Genomic DNA, 17,818 nt, shown 5'->3' with positions numbered 1-17,818 from the left:
ATAGATAGATAGATAGATAGATAGATAGATAGATGATGGATGATAGATAGATAGATAGATAGATAGATAGATAGATAGATAGATATAGCTATATAGATATAGATAGATAGATAGATAGATAGATAGATAGATAGATAGATAGATAGATAGATAGATAGATAGATAGATATGGATACATATAGATATAGATATAGATAGATAGATAGATAGATAGATAGATAGATAGATAGATAGATAATAGATAGATTGATAGATAGATAGATAGATAGATAGATAGATAGATAGATAGATAGATAGAGATAGGTGATAGATAGATAGATAGATAGATAGATAGATAGATGGATGGATGGATGGATGGATGGATGGATGGATGGATGGATAGAGATAGAGATAGAGATAGAGATGAGATAGAGATAGAGATAGAGATAGAGATAGATAGATAGATAGATAGATAGATAGATAGATAGATAGATAGATAGATAGATAGATATGGAGACGGAGACGGAGATATATAGATATATAGATATATAGATATATAGATATATAGATATATAGATATATAGATATATAGATATATAGATATATAGATATATAGATATATTCTTATTTTAATACAAGTATGTAAATCTTCGCATATCTATTAGTATAACATTTCTCTTCTTAATTTATTTAACTTTATAATACATTATTTTCATATTTATTCTCTAACCATTGGTAAAATAGCTCCCATGCATTATAATAATCAGATTCTTCCTTTCCTTTAACTGCATGTGTTAATCTATTCATTTCTGCACATTTTAATATTATAAAATATCAGTTTATGTTATAAAATATAAGACACCATTTTTGTGAGGCAAAGTAGTGATCGTTTTTTTAAAAAAAATGGAATTTAAAATAGAAAATGAGAGAACGAATTTTACTTTAGTGTAAAGTGAAAATAGTTCCAAAAACTCCCTACCCCTTTTCATGCAAGAGAGACTGGATTGAACAAGCGTTACCTCGATCAAACCTCAACTGATGTTTTTTAGTATTCAAATCTTCAAATTAAAGAAAAGCAAATGTCTCTAACAGGGAGCCAAGAAGATAAAATAGGTAAGTATTTAGGTAAGTATATGAGAGATGAAGGCATTGTTGCTTTTGTAAATGCTCTCACAATGTTGTCCCCAAGCACAGTATTTTATTACTGGTTCACTCGTGCGCGCATTTCTGCGCATGCGCAGAAGCGGCCCGGTGGGTGGGCAGATCCTCCCACCGCTGTCACTACCGGTTCGCCCAATCAGAGGCAAACCAGCAGCCACCCACCTCTATCCCAAGCACAGTACCCTATTTGGAAGATATATTTCCCATTGAAAGAAGGTTCTTGAATTATTTGTTCACCAATGGATTTGCTTGTTTGGGGTTTTGTTTGCTGAATTAATTTTTGAAAGGTTTATGGTGCATTTTCGTATTTTAAGCATTAGCGCTGCCTTTTTTTTAAAACAAAATTTTATTGGTTTTCAAATATATAGGGGAGGGTAAATAGGTATACAATTTTTTTGGCAGCTTTCATACTGTTGTTAGAGCTCCCAGCACGATACTCACTTATATAACATTGTACAACAAATTTATAGAAGAAAACAGTAAGCCAAATCTTACTCTATATTGTTAGTCTTGTGTTCCTACATGTTTCTCTTTGTCGTTTTCTGGTATATCACTAACTGCTATTGTTCGAAATAATTTTATTTTTGAGATCTGAGCCTTTTCGATATTGCTTCTTCCTCCCTGTCGCCAGAGAGAGCCTCAGTGCCCCCCTCCTTCCCGTCTTGAGTCTTACTATCTTGTGTTTTACTGTCTCTTTCACTACTCCCACTCAATTCCTCCTCTGAGAGCGGGAAATTCTTTTTAATGAAGGCCTCTGCCTCCTGAACTGTATTGATTCTGATCCTATTTCCCTCCCAGAAGATTAACATCCCCTCCGGTATCAACCATTTGAACCAGATCCCTTTTTCATACAATTTTTTTGCTAGGGAGGAAAATTTCCTCCTTCTATCTCTTATTTTTTCAGGATCTGTTTGAGAATGGTGATCTCTTCATCCTTGTATTTCAATGGTCTCTCCCTTTGGGTCGCAAGAACCTCGTCCCTTGTGGATCTCCTGACAAACTTAACATGTATCTCCCTCGGAACATTGTGTCTTCTAGCATATGCTGAATTTATCCTATATACTAGATCCATATCCCACCATACTTGTTTTTTGTCTCTCTTAAGATAATCTGCTAAAATTGTACTCAGCATTAGCGCTGCCTTTGACAGGAATCCTTCCAGGTAAATGAATCTTCATCTTACCGTTGATGGAGAAGAACAGCTGGTTACTTTGAGGAGAAGGAATTAATCCTCCAGGCGATTCCCGGAACCAGCAGGTACAATTTATCTCTCTTTGATCCGAGTTCAGATCTGCAGTCCTGAGTTCGAAAGTATTGTTCTTGAGCTGTTCATATGTGACTGTTAAATCGGATTGATCCTTGCAGTAGAAAATGAAATAATCTGCCGAATATTTTTTTGGCAGGGAGCATTTCAACGGGATCTCTTCTCCTTTAATTATGACGGCGTGTGCAAGCGACGAAGAGAGTGTGGGAGCTGGAATCCATGAATCTGTCCATGAACCCAAAGAAAGAAAGAGAAGGCATTCAGCTCTTCCTTCTGATCAACTCCTGAGACCAAACCTTGACACCAGAAACCACAACCAGAGATGGTATTCAGCCGGTTCGGACCGGTTCAGGAGAACCGGTACCTCCAACAATCAGCTGGTCCCACCCACCTGCCCCTGCCCTATCCTGTCCTTTATTTCCTGCTTTCTAGCTCATCTCAGTCTCAAATATTCATCTTACCAATAAAGCTGAAGGCTAGTTGGTTACTTTGAGGTGAAGTGGACCATCCTCCAACTCTTTCAACAAACCCACAGGTACATTCTATGAACTTTGAGTTGAGATCTACAGTTCTGAGACTGAAGGAATTTTTATAGCCATGTTCATTTACGATTGTTAAATTTGATTGATCCTTGCAATAGAAAATGAAGAATTCTGCCTGAGATTCTTCTGGGGGAGAGCATTTCAAGGGGATCTCATCCCCTTTAAAAATGACACGACGCTGAACGGAGGAGGACAGTCGGGGGGCTGATAGCTTTGAATCTGCCCGTGAACCTGAGGAAAGAAAGAGAAGCCACTGAGTTCTTCCTTCTGATCAACTCCTGGAACCAGATCTCTGCACCAGAACATCTACCAACGATTCCCAGAATGGCTCCCATCCATAAACTGCGTTGGGAATCCTTGCAAGGAGAGAACAAGAAGGAACCAACACTACAAATGAAATAGTCTCCAACATTAGAAGGAGACCTGTTTGATCTTCAACATGGATATACACACGTTTCACTCCGGAAGGACACGACTCTTTTCTCCAATATCCACTGTCAAGATTCCAAATAATACATCCCCCAACGTTGAGAACTCCGAGCATATTCCTCAAAGAACATTTCATTGGGACGTATCAAATTGGCACAAACTTGGTGGGAAACTGGATCTAAGTCAGTGGTTCTCAACCTTCCCAATGCCACGACCCTTTAATACAGTTCCTCATGTTGTGGTGACCCCCAGCCATAAAATTGGTGTCTCGGTTCCTAAGACCATCGAAAATATGTGCTTTCTGATGGTCTTAGGCGACCCCTGTGAAAGGGTCGTTCGATCCCCCAAAGGGGTCCCGACCCACAGTTTAAGAACCACTGGATTAGAGAGAGAGAGAGAGATTAGAGAGGGGGGGGAGAGACAGACAGATAGATGAGAGAGAGAGAGAGATAGGACGGACAGACAGATGATAGATAGATAGATAGATAGATAGATAGATAGATAGATGATAGATAGATAGATAGATAGATAGATAGATAGATAGATAAACAGACAGACAGATAGATTAGACACACAGACACACACAGAGAGAGAGAGAGAAGAGAGAGAGAGAGAGATGAGAGAGAGAGAGAGAGAGAGAGAGAGAGAGAGAGAGAGAGAGAGAGAGAGGATGGGCAGACAGATGATAGATAGATAGATTAGAGCAGTGGTTCTCAACCTTCCCAATGCCGCGACCCTTGAATACAGTTCCTCATGTTGTGGTGACCCCCAGCCATAAAATTGGTGTCTCGGTTCCTAAGACCATCGAAGATATGTGTTTTCCGATGGTCTTAGGCGACCCCTGTGAAAGGGTCGTTCGACACCCCCCCAAAAGGGGTCCCAACCCACAGGTTGAGAACCACCGCTCTAAGTCCTCACCGGTTTTACACCCAATTCAAAATAAAACTTTGTCACTTTCCCCCCAGAGTCACCAGTCACATGGTCCAATCAGCATATATAGTCCAGTTGCTAAGTGACTTCAGCCTCCAACTTTCGAACACCTGCACGAACGTCCTTGATTCCCAGGGGAAAGAATTTTGTTTCGGCTACGGCACCCCAGTTATCTCCACACCTCCATCCCTGCCCAGAGCTGCAGGCTGTGTGAGCCCCGAAGCAATGTGAAAAGAAAGCTCCTTTGAGGAAAGCTACAGAAAAGAAAATGGCTACAGTTGGGCCCTCTTCAGTGTTGAAAGCCACTTGATGGATGGGGGCTCGATGTCCTTAGCGCTGGATGGTTTTTTCCTTGCGTTGCAAGATCCGATCAGAGCCGGCGTAGCAAGCTGCTGCGCTTCAAGTACCAGCACTGATGATGGGACCAATTAATGCAAGAAAACCATCAATTTTGGAGAACACCAGCCACCCAACACTCCAGCTCCAACTGAGCTACACGATTCCTCGGTATTCAGCACGCCAAGATTCTCCAACGCTTCTCTGATGTCATTTCCCCTTTTACCTCCCAATTTATATCATTCCTCTGCTCCTTAATTCAATTTTTTTCCCCCCATCTGCCTGGAAAAACGAATGCTGTTCTTCTCAATATCTGAACCGATCCTCTCCTGTGCTTTAATATTTCTTTGTTTACTTATTTACTTCCTGATTTATCTGTTTGTTAGAATTTGTCAAACGAAAACAAGAATAAAAGAAAAAAAATACACTGACAGGGACGTTTGGGCACTTATGCACACCCCTTCTAGTGACCACTTAAGTATGAAGTAAGGTCCACGGAAGTCAATTTGCAACTGAAACCGTGAAAATTTGTAGCTGAGACAATTGGATCAGGTAGAGAATTCCAGACATGGACAACTCTGTTACAGAAATCATATTTTTTGACAGTCAACTTTAGAATGATATACATTGAGCTTAAAGCGTTTGTTTCCACGTGTATTATTGCGATTAAAACAAAACATGTTGCTTACCGGTAAAGCATTACTACAGATAATTTTGTAAGCAATACTTAGGTCTGACCACAAGCGACACAGTTCAAAAGCGAGGATTTTGAGCCTAGTAGCCTAGGGAATTCTCTTGTGTACAGAAGAGTGCAAAACTTTTCCTGTGAAGTACTTCTATAACCGCTCAATTGTACTGACGTCAGATATATGGTGAGATTCCAAACAGTTGAGCAATACTCTTAAGATTGGTCTAGCATAGGTTTTATAACCTCTCATTAGCGATACGATGCTTTGAATTTCTATAAGAGCTGCCATCTCTACAGCTCCTCCTCAAGATACGTTTTGCTATTCCTAAGAGAGATCACATTCCTCTTTCCCTCAAACCTTCAGCCTCCTCTCGACCATCTAAAAAAAATAAACACCTCGTTTATCAGTCCCCTCTTAAAAGCATCTTGGATTGGCCTTGTTGTCTTGGGCTTCCAGCTGCTGGCTTGGATGAAGGTCCATCCAAGTTTTCATCCCTCCCTGGTCTTTCAGGACTACATTTCTGTTTGCTCTCTGGGGATGGTAGACCATGCTTCATGTTATACCAGGGAGAAGAAGAAATGGAGGTGGGCATTTTTCACAAGGAAACTTCTTAGATTCACCAGCCGTCTGCCGGTCCCTTCTGAAGAAGCAATGAGAATTTGCACCAACCCAAGGGGAAAAGAACGGCCAATCAGCTACATGCACAGAGATGGATTTTTCTACTTCAGAATCTCTCTACGGGCTTTCCGTTTCATTCGACCGTCTCCCTCCTTCAAACACCGTAACACAGTCTATCTTTTTATGAACACAAGCAAAGTCTCTATGAGGGTCTCTTACCTGCTCCCAGGAGGATCCATGAAAGGCCTGAAAGAGAGAAGGAGGGAAGGTGGAGTTAAGAGAAGGAGAGATGATCCCAGCCTGTGCAAGACTTTCATCCCCACCATCCTCAACTGAATCTTCTTCTCTGAATGGATGCATCAATACAATACAATACAATACAATAGTAGAGTTGGAAGGGACCTTGGAGGTCTTCTAGTCCAACCTCCTGCCTAGGCAGGAAACCATATACCATTTCAGATAAATGGCTATCCAACTTCTTCTTAAAGACTTCCAGTGTTGGGGCATTCACACAATCAGATGGGATGCTGCCTTGAAGGAGGAGGAGAATGGGGTCTTCACCCACCCCTGTTCTAGCTATTGGTGGGTTGAATCATAAGAGTTCCTAAACCTTATTAAGACTGGAATTAAGAGCCGATAGGGAGAACTTAGATGCCCAGACATGATTTTTTTTTTCTCCAAAGTTCAGCTGTTCTGATGCCCCCAGTTCTCAGTCATTTCCAAGCATCAGGATGGAGAAAAGGGAGGCTCCTTATACTCAATACCATTCACTGCGACTCACAGAATGACCTCTTTTCCTTGCTTATCCATTCATCTATCTATTTCATTCACAGTGAAAGTGCAGTTTTGGGTCTCCTTCTGGGTGTTTCTAATGGGAGGAAGAGAAACTGCTCTGCATCCCCCCCCCAACCCCCTTTAGTTGAGATGGCTCTGAATCATGAGCCCTGGGAGCAGATGAGATGGGGAGCAGGGGCAGGAATAGTGCCCCATTGCACCAATGAGTCCTCACCGAGGAAGAAGAAAACTCACATTTCCTGAGAAAGATCTAGAATAAGAAAAGAGTAAAAGCAAAAAATGTCTTCGGGGAGGAGAAGAGTCAGATTGAGATGGGAAGTAGAAGGGGAAGGAGATCCCAAACCTATCATCCAACTGATGGTCTCCATCTTCAGGATTCTTGGGCAGCTGGTCTTGGCCTCTCCGTCACTCTCTTCTTCCTTCCCCAAGAGAGATTCGAAGCTGCAACTTCTCTCGAGTCAGTCCCCCCAACGCAATGACCAAGGCAGGAACTACGTCACTCCCCCACCCACCCCCAGCTCACCTCCCAGGCCTTCTTCACCACACCAAAGCCTTCCTCTCTGCAGTTTCTCACTGTCCCCCATCCTCCTGGCCTCTCTCGCACCCAAAGAGAATTTAAAATAAAATAAAAAAACATTCTGCAATTTTTCAAAGACCTAAACGCCATCTCTGGCTTGATCAGCTCCATTCCTTGTCCTAAGCCACGCATAGTGGATCCAAGGGCAGATCGAATAAAAGAAAAGATAGAAGTATTAATTACGGGGGAGGAAAAACCAGATTTGCAAAGAGCAGTGTGCCCTGAAAAAAAAAAAGACAATTGTGGTTTGTGTCGAAAACACCAGAATTATTACCCTTTTTGTGATGAGTCTGAAGGGCACCCAAACTACCATCTCATTACATTAAATTTATTCCCAGGGGGTATATGACATATCTCCAAGAGCTTCGGAGTTGAGGCACAAAATATCCCAGACTAGTAAATCCAAAGGATTATAGTTTTTAAAAATGATTTTACCCGGAGTAGAGTGAATGTGGGGATCCAGAAACTATCCTTGATTTTTTAAAAAAACACCTCTGAATCTGCTCTTGAATTAGATGATGGGAAGAAGGGACCCCACCCAACATTCATCTGTGCTGGAGACCCTCCTTCTCCATCATGGACTCATCCACAACCAGACCAGGAAGTACATTCAGAAATGTAGGCTTCCCCACAGTGCATCTCTATTTTGGCTTTTATTTTGCTGTTTCTCTGACGTTTAGCTTCACCGGAGATCCTAACTCCATGCAACGTGCAGTCATCAAAAATATTTATAGGGAGAAAAAAGGGATTGTGGACTTCATGAAAGGAAATGTGTCGGTGGAGTCATCAGTTGGGAGAAACACCCCACAAGCAAAGAGCCTGGATCTTCCCTCCCTATTCAGAGAGTCAGATGTGAAACCTCCACAGGATGAAGTCTTTCCTATGAGCTGCCAGATTAATACAATACAATAGCAGAGTTGGAAGGGACCTTGGAGGTCTTCTAGTCCAACCCCCTGCCTAGGCAGGAAACCCTATACCGTTCCAGACAAATGGCTATCCAACATCTTCTTAAAAACTTCCAGTGTTGGGGCATTCACAACTTCCGGAGGCAACTTCTGTTCCACTGATTAATTGTTCTAACTGTCAGGAAATTTCTCCTCAGTTCTAAGTTGCTTCTCTCCTTGATTAGTTTCCACCCATTGCTTCTTGTTCAACCCTCAGGTGCCTTGGAGAATAATTTGACTCCCTCTTCTTTGTGGTTCAAGAGATGCTTCAGGGTAGAATATGGTCCTTGGTCTAATCCTCCCTGCATTTTTTTGATGCCTCAGATCTGTCTCTCTCTGTGTCCACATCAAGATCTCTTTCTTTGGCTGTTTCTATTACGGGTTCTCTGACTGAAACATGGACCAAGGATGGCACTGATAGACTTTAACAGCCAAGATCCAGACAAACCAATCAATCAAGATCCATTGGACCATACGATAAATTAGATTTCCCTTATAGATTAAAATACCCTTTTTGAAGAAGATTTTTTTAAAAGTATGTTATGAAGAGAAGAAATTATAATTGAAATCTTCTCCGCGGGCTCAATTCTATACTGAGATAGAACCGACTTTGTTATTAAAATTTCATAGCTGGAGTTGTGGGGTTATTGTTAGATCGGGTAATGGAAAGGCGCACTCAGGCTAAAGGCAACAACAGTTCTTTATTCTAACAGAAAAAGGATGTACACTCCAGCGAAGGTTGAGTCTGACAGCCGCCTTTTATAGGGAGCTGTCAGACCCTTTGACCAATGAGATTAAACCTCTGTTCCCGCCGGAACAGAGGACCTTGGTGGAAACCATTATAATTGAAGCTAGTATCTAACAGTTATCCTGGACTATTGTAATGCTCTCTACATGGGGCTCCCCTTGAGATGCACCCGAAGGCTGCAGCTGGTCCAGAATGCGGCCGCGCGAGCAATCATCGGAAGTACCAGATAGTCCCGTATAACACCTCTCCTGCGCGAGCTGCACTGGCTACCTGTGGCTTTTCGGGTGCGTTTCAAGGTGTTGATTATCACCTTTAAAGCGCTCCATGGCACAGGACCTAGCTATCTGCGGGATCGCATCCTACCCCACACATCCCTGCGACCAATTCGCTCTCACAGAGAGGGACTCCTCCGGGTGCCGTCCACTAAGCAATGCCAGCGGGCGATGCCCAGGAGTAGGGCCTTCTCTGTGATGGGCCCGACCCTCTGGAATGACCTCCCTCCCGACATCAGAACTACCACTGATCTCCGCTCCTTCCACAAGAAACTCAAGACCCACCTGTTCCAATTAGCTGGCCTGGCCCAATCGTAGTTTTAATCTTCAATCCTCCTGGCTGTATTTTAAATTTTTAGGGGTTGACTTTTTAAGCTGTTTTTAATTTTTACTATTACTGTACAGACTCCTTCTTTAATTTGTTTTTAAGGGGTATTTACTATATTTTTATTGTGTATATGGTTTTTTAGCTTTTGTCCCCGAGTCCCTTCGGGGAGAGGGGGCGGTCTATGAATTCAATAAATGAATGAAATGAAATAAATGAAATGAAATGAGAGAGAACGTGCCATTATAGCTTTGATTGGAGAGGGCTGGCAGTTGCGCGAGGCAATCTGCGCTGTGATTGGTTCCTCGGGTGTGGAGGAGGAGTTCCCTTTTTTCCCGCCTTTTTCTTCTGTGTGCTCTGTGATTTACCTCACGATGCTCCTGTTGAGCCTGACTAACTTTTTTGCTCTGTATAGTCAGGGAGTCCTCAACTTTTGAGCACAATTGAGCCCAGAATTTCTGTTGCTAAGTGTTCTGTTCCCGTGATTCCAATGAATATGCAGACACAGGCTTGGCTGTCTGCCACGACTAATTGCATAGATAAAGCCACCCCTTGGCTAGGAGCCTAGAAAGTTATCTTCAAGAACCCAAGATAAAACTTACAGAATGCTTTCTCAACGGCTAGTAAAATGGACTGTTGTTTCCTGCAAAGATTCCCCTCCCGTCGCTCCACCTATAAACTCTTTGGGAGGGATCACACCCTTAACCAGCTGTCCCTACTTCCTTCTATGACATCTTCTCCACAGCTGTTCCTGTCTCCTATCAATTCGACGTCTATGCACATCAGGGACAACCTCCCTCTGTCCTCCTTACTGCTCCCTGACTCAGATACCACCTGGTGGCCAACAGGCCTTTTTAGTTCCTGCTCTGACTCCAAACACCGTCCAGACTCTTCCTCATCCTCCAGAGCAGTCCCACAATGGTCTGAGCTGTCAGAGTCCACTAACAGCTCAGCCGGCCGCTGCTGGGCCAAAACACTAAGTGGGACACATGTAAAGGGAATTTTGCCCCATTTTGACCTTTCTGGCCACTGTTGTTAAGTGAATGGCTTCGGTTGTTCATTTAGCGACATGGTTGTTAACTGAATCTGGCTTCCCCGTTGAATTTGCTTGTCAGAAGGTCAATGAGCAAAAGGGGATCAGGTGACCCACCCACCCCAGGACACTGCAACCGTCATAAGTATGAGTCAGTTGCCAAGCGTCTGAATTGTGATTGGAGTGGTGCAATGGTCATCAGTGTGGGAAACGGTCGTAAGTCACTTTTTCCAGTGGCGTTATAATTTCAAACGGTCACTAAATAAGCTGATGTAAAACAAGGACTACCTCTAGTTATAAAACGTATTTATTGGCAAGTTTGTGTCAGCATCTCTGGCTCCATTTGGACACCAGCTGTGCAATTCCCTGACAGATTCGTAGAATAAGATTATGCCCGGATTTCCGCCCCCCTGTTTGTTGGGTTTTCTCTTCTGCCATAAATCAAAACTGAACTGCATCATCATCTCTTCCAGGGTGACATCCATGTCTAGGAAAAATAAGGGACTGGACCAAGAGAGACACATGTTCCTCCAATCAGGGATGGTTTTGCTGCCTCCTTTTGGGTGGAAACACAATATCACTGTACAATATCCCTTCTTCTCCCCGTTGTGTAAGAAGATTCCTCCTTGTTGGTCCAGGAAGAGACGGGGTGAAGGAGTCCTGGATGCAGCTGTAGGTGATCTCAGAGTCCTGGGGAAAGGGAGGGAATGAGAAGACATTGTTCAATCTGCCTGCAGCTAAGGAACCCATTGAGAACATGGGATTCCTCCATCATTTTGCAGCATTTTTAGAAATAAATAAGCTTAACACAGATTCCAGCTACAAAGCTACAAAGATTCCCAGCCTATCAAGGAAAAGAAGGATTGACATTTTGGCATCAGATCCGACCCAGTCTAGTCTCCTGTCTCAGATTCCCGATGGTGATGAGACGCTTCTGAGAAACCCGGAGGGGCAATCCCTTAAAACTTTGCCCCAACACTTAATAATGGGAATCGTTAATGCCTTCTAAGATACTTGACTTTGGAAATATTTCTTTCTGTTTGTGTGGGCTTCAAGGCCAATCAATATCTTGGCCAACACATGATTTGTTAGACGGGAGGCCATAAAGAGAATGATTTGGCTTCCCCATTTTCTAAAGAAAGATCTAGTACTTCCCAAATCCCTAAATTCTTTGTTGGAAACTAAGCAGATCAAGAAAATTAGAGTAGATGGTTAGAGAGCTCAAGACAAATGGTCTTTATGGAAGGAAAAATCATGTTTGCATTGAAGGGTTAAAGTTCAGAAGCTCTGAATCCTACGCACATCATTCCTGTTTCTATATGGCGATTGGGGGACTCCAGAGGACACCATCAATGGTAGGGATAAAACTTGTTTTCATACACTTGGTAAATAGACTGATTAAAGTCACCCATGAACCCCGGGGGTTTCGAGCCTTCACAAGATACGCAGTGAAATATAAGTTGCCAAGAGATGTCCAATACAATTCAATACAATACAATAGTAGAGTTGGAAGGGACCTTGGAGGTCTTCTAGTCCAACCCCCTGCCCAGGCAGGAAACCCTATACCGTTTCAGACAAATAGCTATCCAACATCTTCTTAAAGACTTCCAGTGTTGGGGCATTCACAACTTCTGGAGGCAACTTCTGTTCCACTGATTAATTGTTCTAACTGTCAGGAAATTCCTCCTCAGTTCTAAGTTGCTTCTCTCCTTGATTAGTTTCCACCCATTGCTTCTTGTTCTACCCTCAGGTGCTTTGGAGAATAGCTTGACTCCCTCTTCTTTGGGGCAACCCCTGAGATATTGGAAGACTGCTATCATGTCTCCCCTAGTCCTTCTTTCTCTTAAGCTAAACATACCCAATTCCTGCATACATACAAGATCTACTAAATCCATACAAGATCTACTAAAAAAGGCAATTAAAATACAAATACTACAAATGGCAAGAAATAAAAGATTGCACTACGATTGGATGGAGACAGGAAGATGTAATGAAATGTTGTAATAAAAACGAATTTGAATTTCTTTCAAGTTAGAATATTTTGTATAAAATGAAGTAATAATAGTTATAGCCAAATAAATAATGAATCATGATAATACTGTATACATATATATATATATTGATAATAGGAGATTATATATAATTTGTAAGAGAGGACTATGATGAGGATGTATAAAATTTTGGTAGCCAATTTTATAAAACATGGGACTTATTTTATCAATGGTTTAGATAAAGAAGTTTGTAAAGGTGTATTATTACTGGACAGATTTAGGATGATGTAATGAAACGTTATAATATAAACGTACCTAAAATGTAGAATATCTTCTATAAAATGAAGTAATGATAATTATAGCCAAATAAATGTATAATAATGATAATAATGATATACACATATACCAGATTGATAATACGAGATTCTATATAAAGTGTAAGCGAAGGCCATGGTGAGAATGTACAAAAAGGTTTTGCAACCGATCGACACACTGTATGGAATTGGAAGATGTTTTTATGTTTGTTTGCACTTGTTTGTTTAAAAATAAAAATAAAGGTTTTTAATTTTAAAAAAAGTCACCCAGCTACCTTGACAGGTGAGGAAGTAGCTGCTGTTGCTGGTTGAAGCTCCGTCACTGCAAGATCATTTCTTTCCTCTTTCTTTTCCACGAGCTGAAATTGTCCCTGGGATGCTGATGCTTCCAAGGGAGAAATAATAATAATAATGATTAAAAAAGAAAGATAACATGGCTTCTTTTCATCGATCTCACATATTGTTTGCCCTTCTCTCTCGGGTCTTGCTCTCCTTTCCTGCCTCCCCAGAGAATCTCTCGGCCAACATCTCCAACCCCATCAGGAGCCACATCTAGGACTCCAGGTGAGGGAACCCTTGAACCCAAACCCTTCACTTACTGATCTTCTTCTTCTTCCAGCAATAAAAGGCAAAGGGAACCAGCAGGATTATAAGGATTATAAGAGGAATCAGCAACCGGGAATATCTCCATGTAGGATCTGAATCTTGGGTCCAAACTGGTTTGATTAAGAAACAAAAAGGATGGTTTAGTATTTCTTGGCAGAATATCTTAGCCTGCTCTTTTCTTGAAGGTTTAGAGTCTATTAAATCTACAAATGAAACAGACCCCTCCCTTTTTTTTAATCAAGCTCAGTTCTGGATTTTTCATGGACCTCTCTGTAGAATTAGTTAACAATCCCGCAAAACTATTTGTTTTTCTCCAGGACTTTCTTTATCCTTCATGCCTTTCATGGAGGTCTCGAGATTGAACCAAATCCAAATCTCCTACCTGGCTCAACTGTGACGTTCACTGCCTGGCTCCAAGAAGACTTGACCCATTGGCTGCTTCTCTTTTCTTCATAACTGCAAGCAAATTCTCCATTGTGGTTGAAGGAGGCATGAGGGATTCTCAGAGAGGCATTCTGAAGAGGATTTGTGGCTTCACTGGAGGGTTCCAGAAGACCTTCTTCCCTGGAGGGGATCTCCACCCCATCCTTGTAGAAATGGAACTTCTTCTCTGCATTTTCTCCTTCCGTTGAGCAGAGGAAGAGCAAGGGGTCACCTTCCTTCACCCTCTGGGACAACGGATCCACTCTCAGCAATGGGGAAGGGAGGCCGTCTGCACAAAATGTTCACAAGGGAGATATATTAATGTCTACTTTGAAGCAGAGGAGTTTCCTCAAATCATCCAGAGTATCCCCTTGAATCTAAGGTACCATTTCTATGAGGCAAAGCAATGATATTTCAGATAATGGAGGTTAAAATGGAAAATAAGGAAGGAGAATGAATTTGACTTTAGCTTAGAGTGAAAACAACACAAAGTCTACCCCTTTTCACACAAGAGAGACTGGACCAAGAAATCATTACCTCTATCTTCCCATCAACTGAATCTTCCAATTGAAGAAAAGCAAATTTCGGTAATAGGCAGCAAAGTACAGAAACGATATAGGTACCGTAGGTAAGTATGAAGCATACAAGAGTCAAAAAGGATTCGTTGTTTCTGTAATTGTTCTCCCCTGCGCCTGACCTAAGCATAGTACCCAAAATTGTCTGCTACAACATCCTACCTGCCAATGACTACTTCAGCTTCAACCACAATAATACATGCAGGGGACAGCGGGGACAGAGAACTAATAGATACAGAACATTTCTGTCCCCAGCAAACTAAAATTCATAGGGTTATCAATGTATGTAACACAGATGTTTGTGCGGGTAAGATTATCACTCCCGCTGTCAAGCAAAACCAAGCATTTAATAGTGAGTGCCATACCACGTGCATGAATCATACAAGTGGCAAGAAAATAGGGGAAGTCAGGCATAACACAGGATATGCAGACTGTAACCACAGGGTCAATCAAAATGGACTCAAATGTCTACACACCAATGCACAGAGTATGAGGAATAAACAGGGCAAATTAGAAATTCAAGTAAAAGAGGGCAGATACGATATTGTTGCCATTACAGAAACTTGGTGGGATGAAACCGACAAATGGAACATACAGCTAGAAGGATTTAAATTATTTAAAAGAAATAGACCAAGTAAAAGAGGAGGTGGAGTTGCACTATATATAAGAAATAACTACCTCTCTACAGAAATAGAGCACAACAATGATGAGAACTATCTTGAATGCATTTGGGTCAATATTAAAGTACGTAAGTATGAAGCATACAAGAGTAGAAAAGGATTAGTTGTTTCTGTAATTGTTCTCCCCTGTGGTCTGACCGAAGCATAGTACGCAAAATTGTCTGCTACAACATCCTACCTGCCAATGACTACTTCAGCTTCAACCACAATAATACATGCACAAATCATTGATACAAACTCAAACTCGATTGCAGAAAATACGACTTCAGTAACAGAGTGGTCAGCGTATACATTTTTGTGAAACTAATAAATAAAATAAAATAAACCCTAAAAGCCCATTGGGGGGAATATTTTTTTCCCATGGAAAGAATGTCCTGCTAACCATTTTCATACAGGGGGCGTTATTTATTTAACGATTTATTTGATTTTTCATATTCTGTTTACTCGGTTTATTTTTGAAATAAACCTAGTCCTGTTTAGGAAAGGGTGCGGTTTATAAATTAAAGTTTATTATTATTATTATTATTATTATTATTATTATTATTATTATTATTATTATTATTATTATTATTATTATTATTATTGAAAGGTCTATTGTGCACCTTCATAGCTTGAGCATTGTGCTACCTTCTGGAATGAATATTTGGGGGTAATAAATATTCATCTTACCACCCACTGAGAAGACCAGCTGGTTACTTTGGGGAGAATAAGTCCATCCTTCAGATGTTCCCCTTATCTTGCAAGCGCATGTTATCTTTGTTTGGCTAGAGTTCAGCTTTCCAGTCCTGAGGTTGAAGGTATTGTTATGGAGATGTTCATCTTCAATTGGTACGTAGGATTGATCCCTACAGTAGAAAAAGAACTTGATTCTAGTAGGTCCCTCTGGACTCCCTGATTCGACTCCCTTGGGGAGGGAGCAATTCAAGGGGATCTCTTCTCCTTTAATAACAAAGTTGTGTTGAATAGACGAGGACAGCCTGGGGGCTGGTAGAGATGAATTTGCCTGTGAACCTGAAGAAAGAAAGAGAAACCATTGAGTCCTTCCTTCTGATCGCCTCCTGGAACCAAATCTCTACACCAGAACATCCACCCCAATTCCCAGGTTGACTCCCATCCATCATCTGCTCTGAGGATCCTTGACCCATGGCTTCCTCTCGCCAGGACAGAACGCTGCAAATGAAAAGTTCTCTTGCCCTCGATGGCTTGCATGAAGGCCCATCCAAGTGCGGGAAGCCCTCCCACCTTGTAGAGAATGAAATATTTTGGGGAATATTAAAATAGGTAGAATATTATATTTTCCCAAAGGGGAAAATGGAGGAAACATGTTCTTAAAGGCAACCCCTCTCTTCCTGCATAGCAAAACAGCCTCCAGAAAATGCCTGAAGTCTTTAGAGATGGAGATTTGGTGCCCATTAAGAAATCCTGGCCAATCCATTCATAAACCAAACATCTTCAGCTCCAGGGTAATGGGATTAAGAAGGACAGGACATGACCTTTAGGACATAATATGATGAAACCCACCACCGTTAGGATAGCAAAAGACACAGAGCTCACTACGTTGCAAAATCCCCTAGTGACATTTCAAACATTGCACAATCCCCAGCAGCATCTCAGAAACTCTCTAAAAAGCCATGCACTCATCAAGCTAATTTTTCAGCTGTCCCAGAACCACATGCTACTTTCCAATCAGCCTCCATTTTGTTTCCAGCACTTTTCTCCCACTTTGGAACTGGACCAGATGGATTTTTCTTCCTATGCAAGATTTCAATCCATCCCGATCTTTTAGGTCCACCTTCCTTTCTGGTCTCCTTACTTTGCAGGCCCTTCTTCATTTTATATTGGGAGAAGACGTTGTTGAGGTGGACCTTTTTTAGAAGGGTCCATCTTAGGCTCACCAGGGACACAAAGAGAAGGATTTTCAGGGTTATCTGGTAAAAACAGCTATTCATTCTTCAGTTTGGCAAAGTTTATCAAACCAAAGATTAGATAATCTTGTGTTGGCTCTTCAGGGAGACTCAGAGACGTGTCTCCATGAAGGGAGGCACCTCAACAGGGTTTGATGATAGCCATCTGCAGATGCCTCCTGAAGAAGCAAGAAGGACTGGATTCACCCATTGCACCAACCGAAGTGTAAAAGAACAGCAGAGTAGCTGCACCCACAGAGATGGTTTCATTTGACCTTCTCCGTCCTTCAGAGGCCGCAACAATCACAGTTTAAGTGTTTGTGAAGAGAAGCAAAGTCTGCACGAGGATCTCTTACCTGCTCCAAGGAGGATCCATGGAAGGACTGAAAGAGAAAAGGAAGGAAGGTGGAGTTAAGAGAAGGAGAGGTGATCCCAGGCTCTGCAAGACTTTCAGCTCCATCATCCCCAACTGAATCTTCTTCCCTGAATGGATGCAGCAGATGAGAAGCTGCCCTGAAGGAGGAGGAGGAAGGGGTCTTCTTCCAATTATGTTCTGGCCATTGGGGGACTCATAATAGTTCCCAAACCATCCTTACCAGTTTGGAATTATCATTAAGGACAGAAATGGAGCCCAGGAGGGTTTTCTCTCCAAAGTTCAGCCATTCTGATGTCCTCAATTCTCA

The 17,818-nt window shown here is 41.8% G+C and overlaps 1 protein-coding gene and 1 long non-coding RNA gene across 2 annotated transcripts in view; both read right to left on the bottom strand.

Moving 5' to 3' along the window:
* Positions 1-11,047: 11,047 nt before the first annotated feature.
* The window catches only part of LOC309400636 (uncharacterized protein), a gene marked incomplete at its 5' end in the record, with an annotated part of 53,284 nt that continues 46,513 nt past the window's right edge, over positions 11,048-17,818 (bottom strand). The window contains one exon of the mRNA XM_081969196.1: positions 11,048-11,332. Within this exon, the coding sequence (XP_081825322.1) occupies positions 11,177-11,332 (156 nt within the window). The 3' untranslated portion in view covers positions 11,048-11,176. The remainder of the gene's footprint in view (positions 11,333-17,818) is intronic.
* Positions 13,532-16,316, bottom strand: LOC309400836. Its single transcript, XR_014176723.1, has 3 exons — positions 15,901-16,316; positions 13,936-14,265; positions 13,532-13,663 (listed from the first exon to the last, which is right to left on the bottom strand). It is a non-coding gene; the product is annotated as an uncharacterized lncRNA (long non-coding RNA).

This window comes from Natrix helvetica (genome assembly GCF_964273705.1).
Source record: "Natrix helvetica genome assembly, chromosome: W".
Taxonomy (NCBI): domain Eukaryota; kingdom Metazoa; phylum Chordata; class Lepidosauria; order Squamata; family Natricidae; genus Natrix; species Natrix helvetica.
Note: the sequence above shows the minus strand (reverse complement) of the source record. Positions and strands in the feature narration are given on the sequence as shown.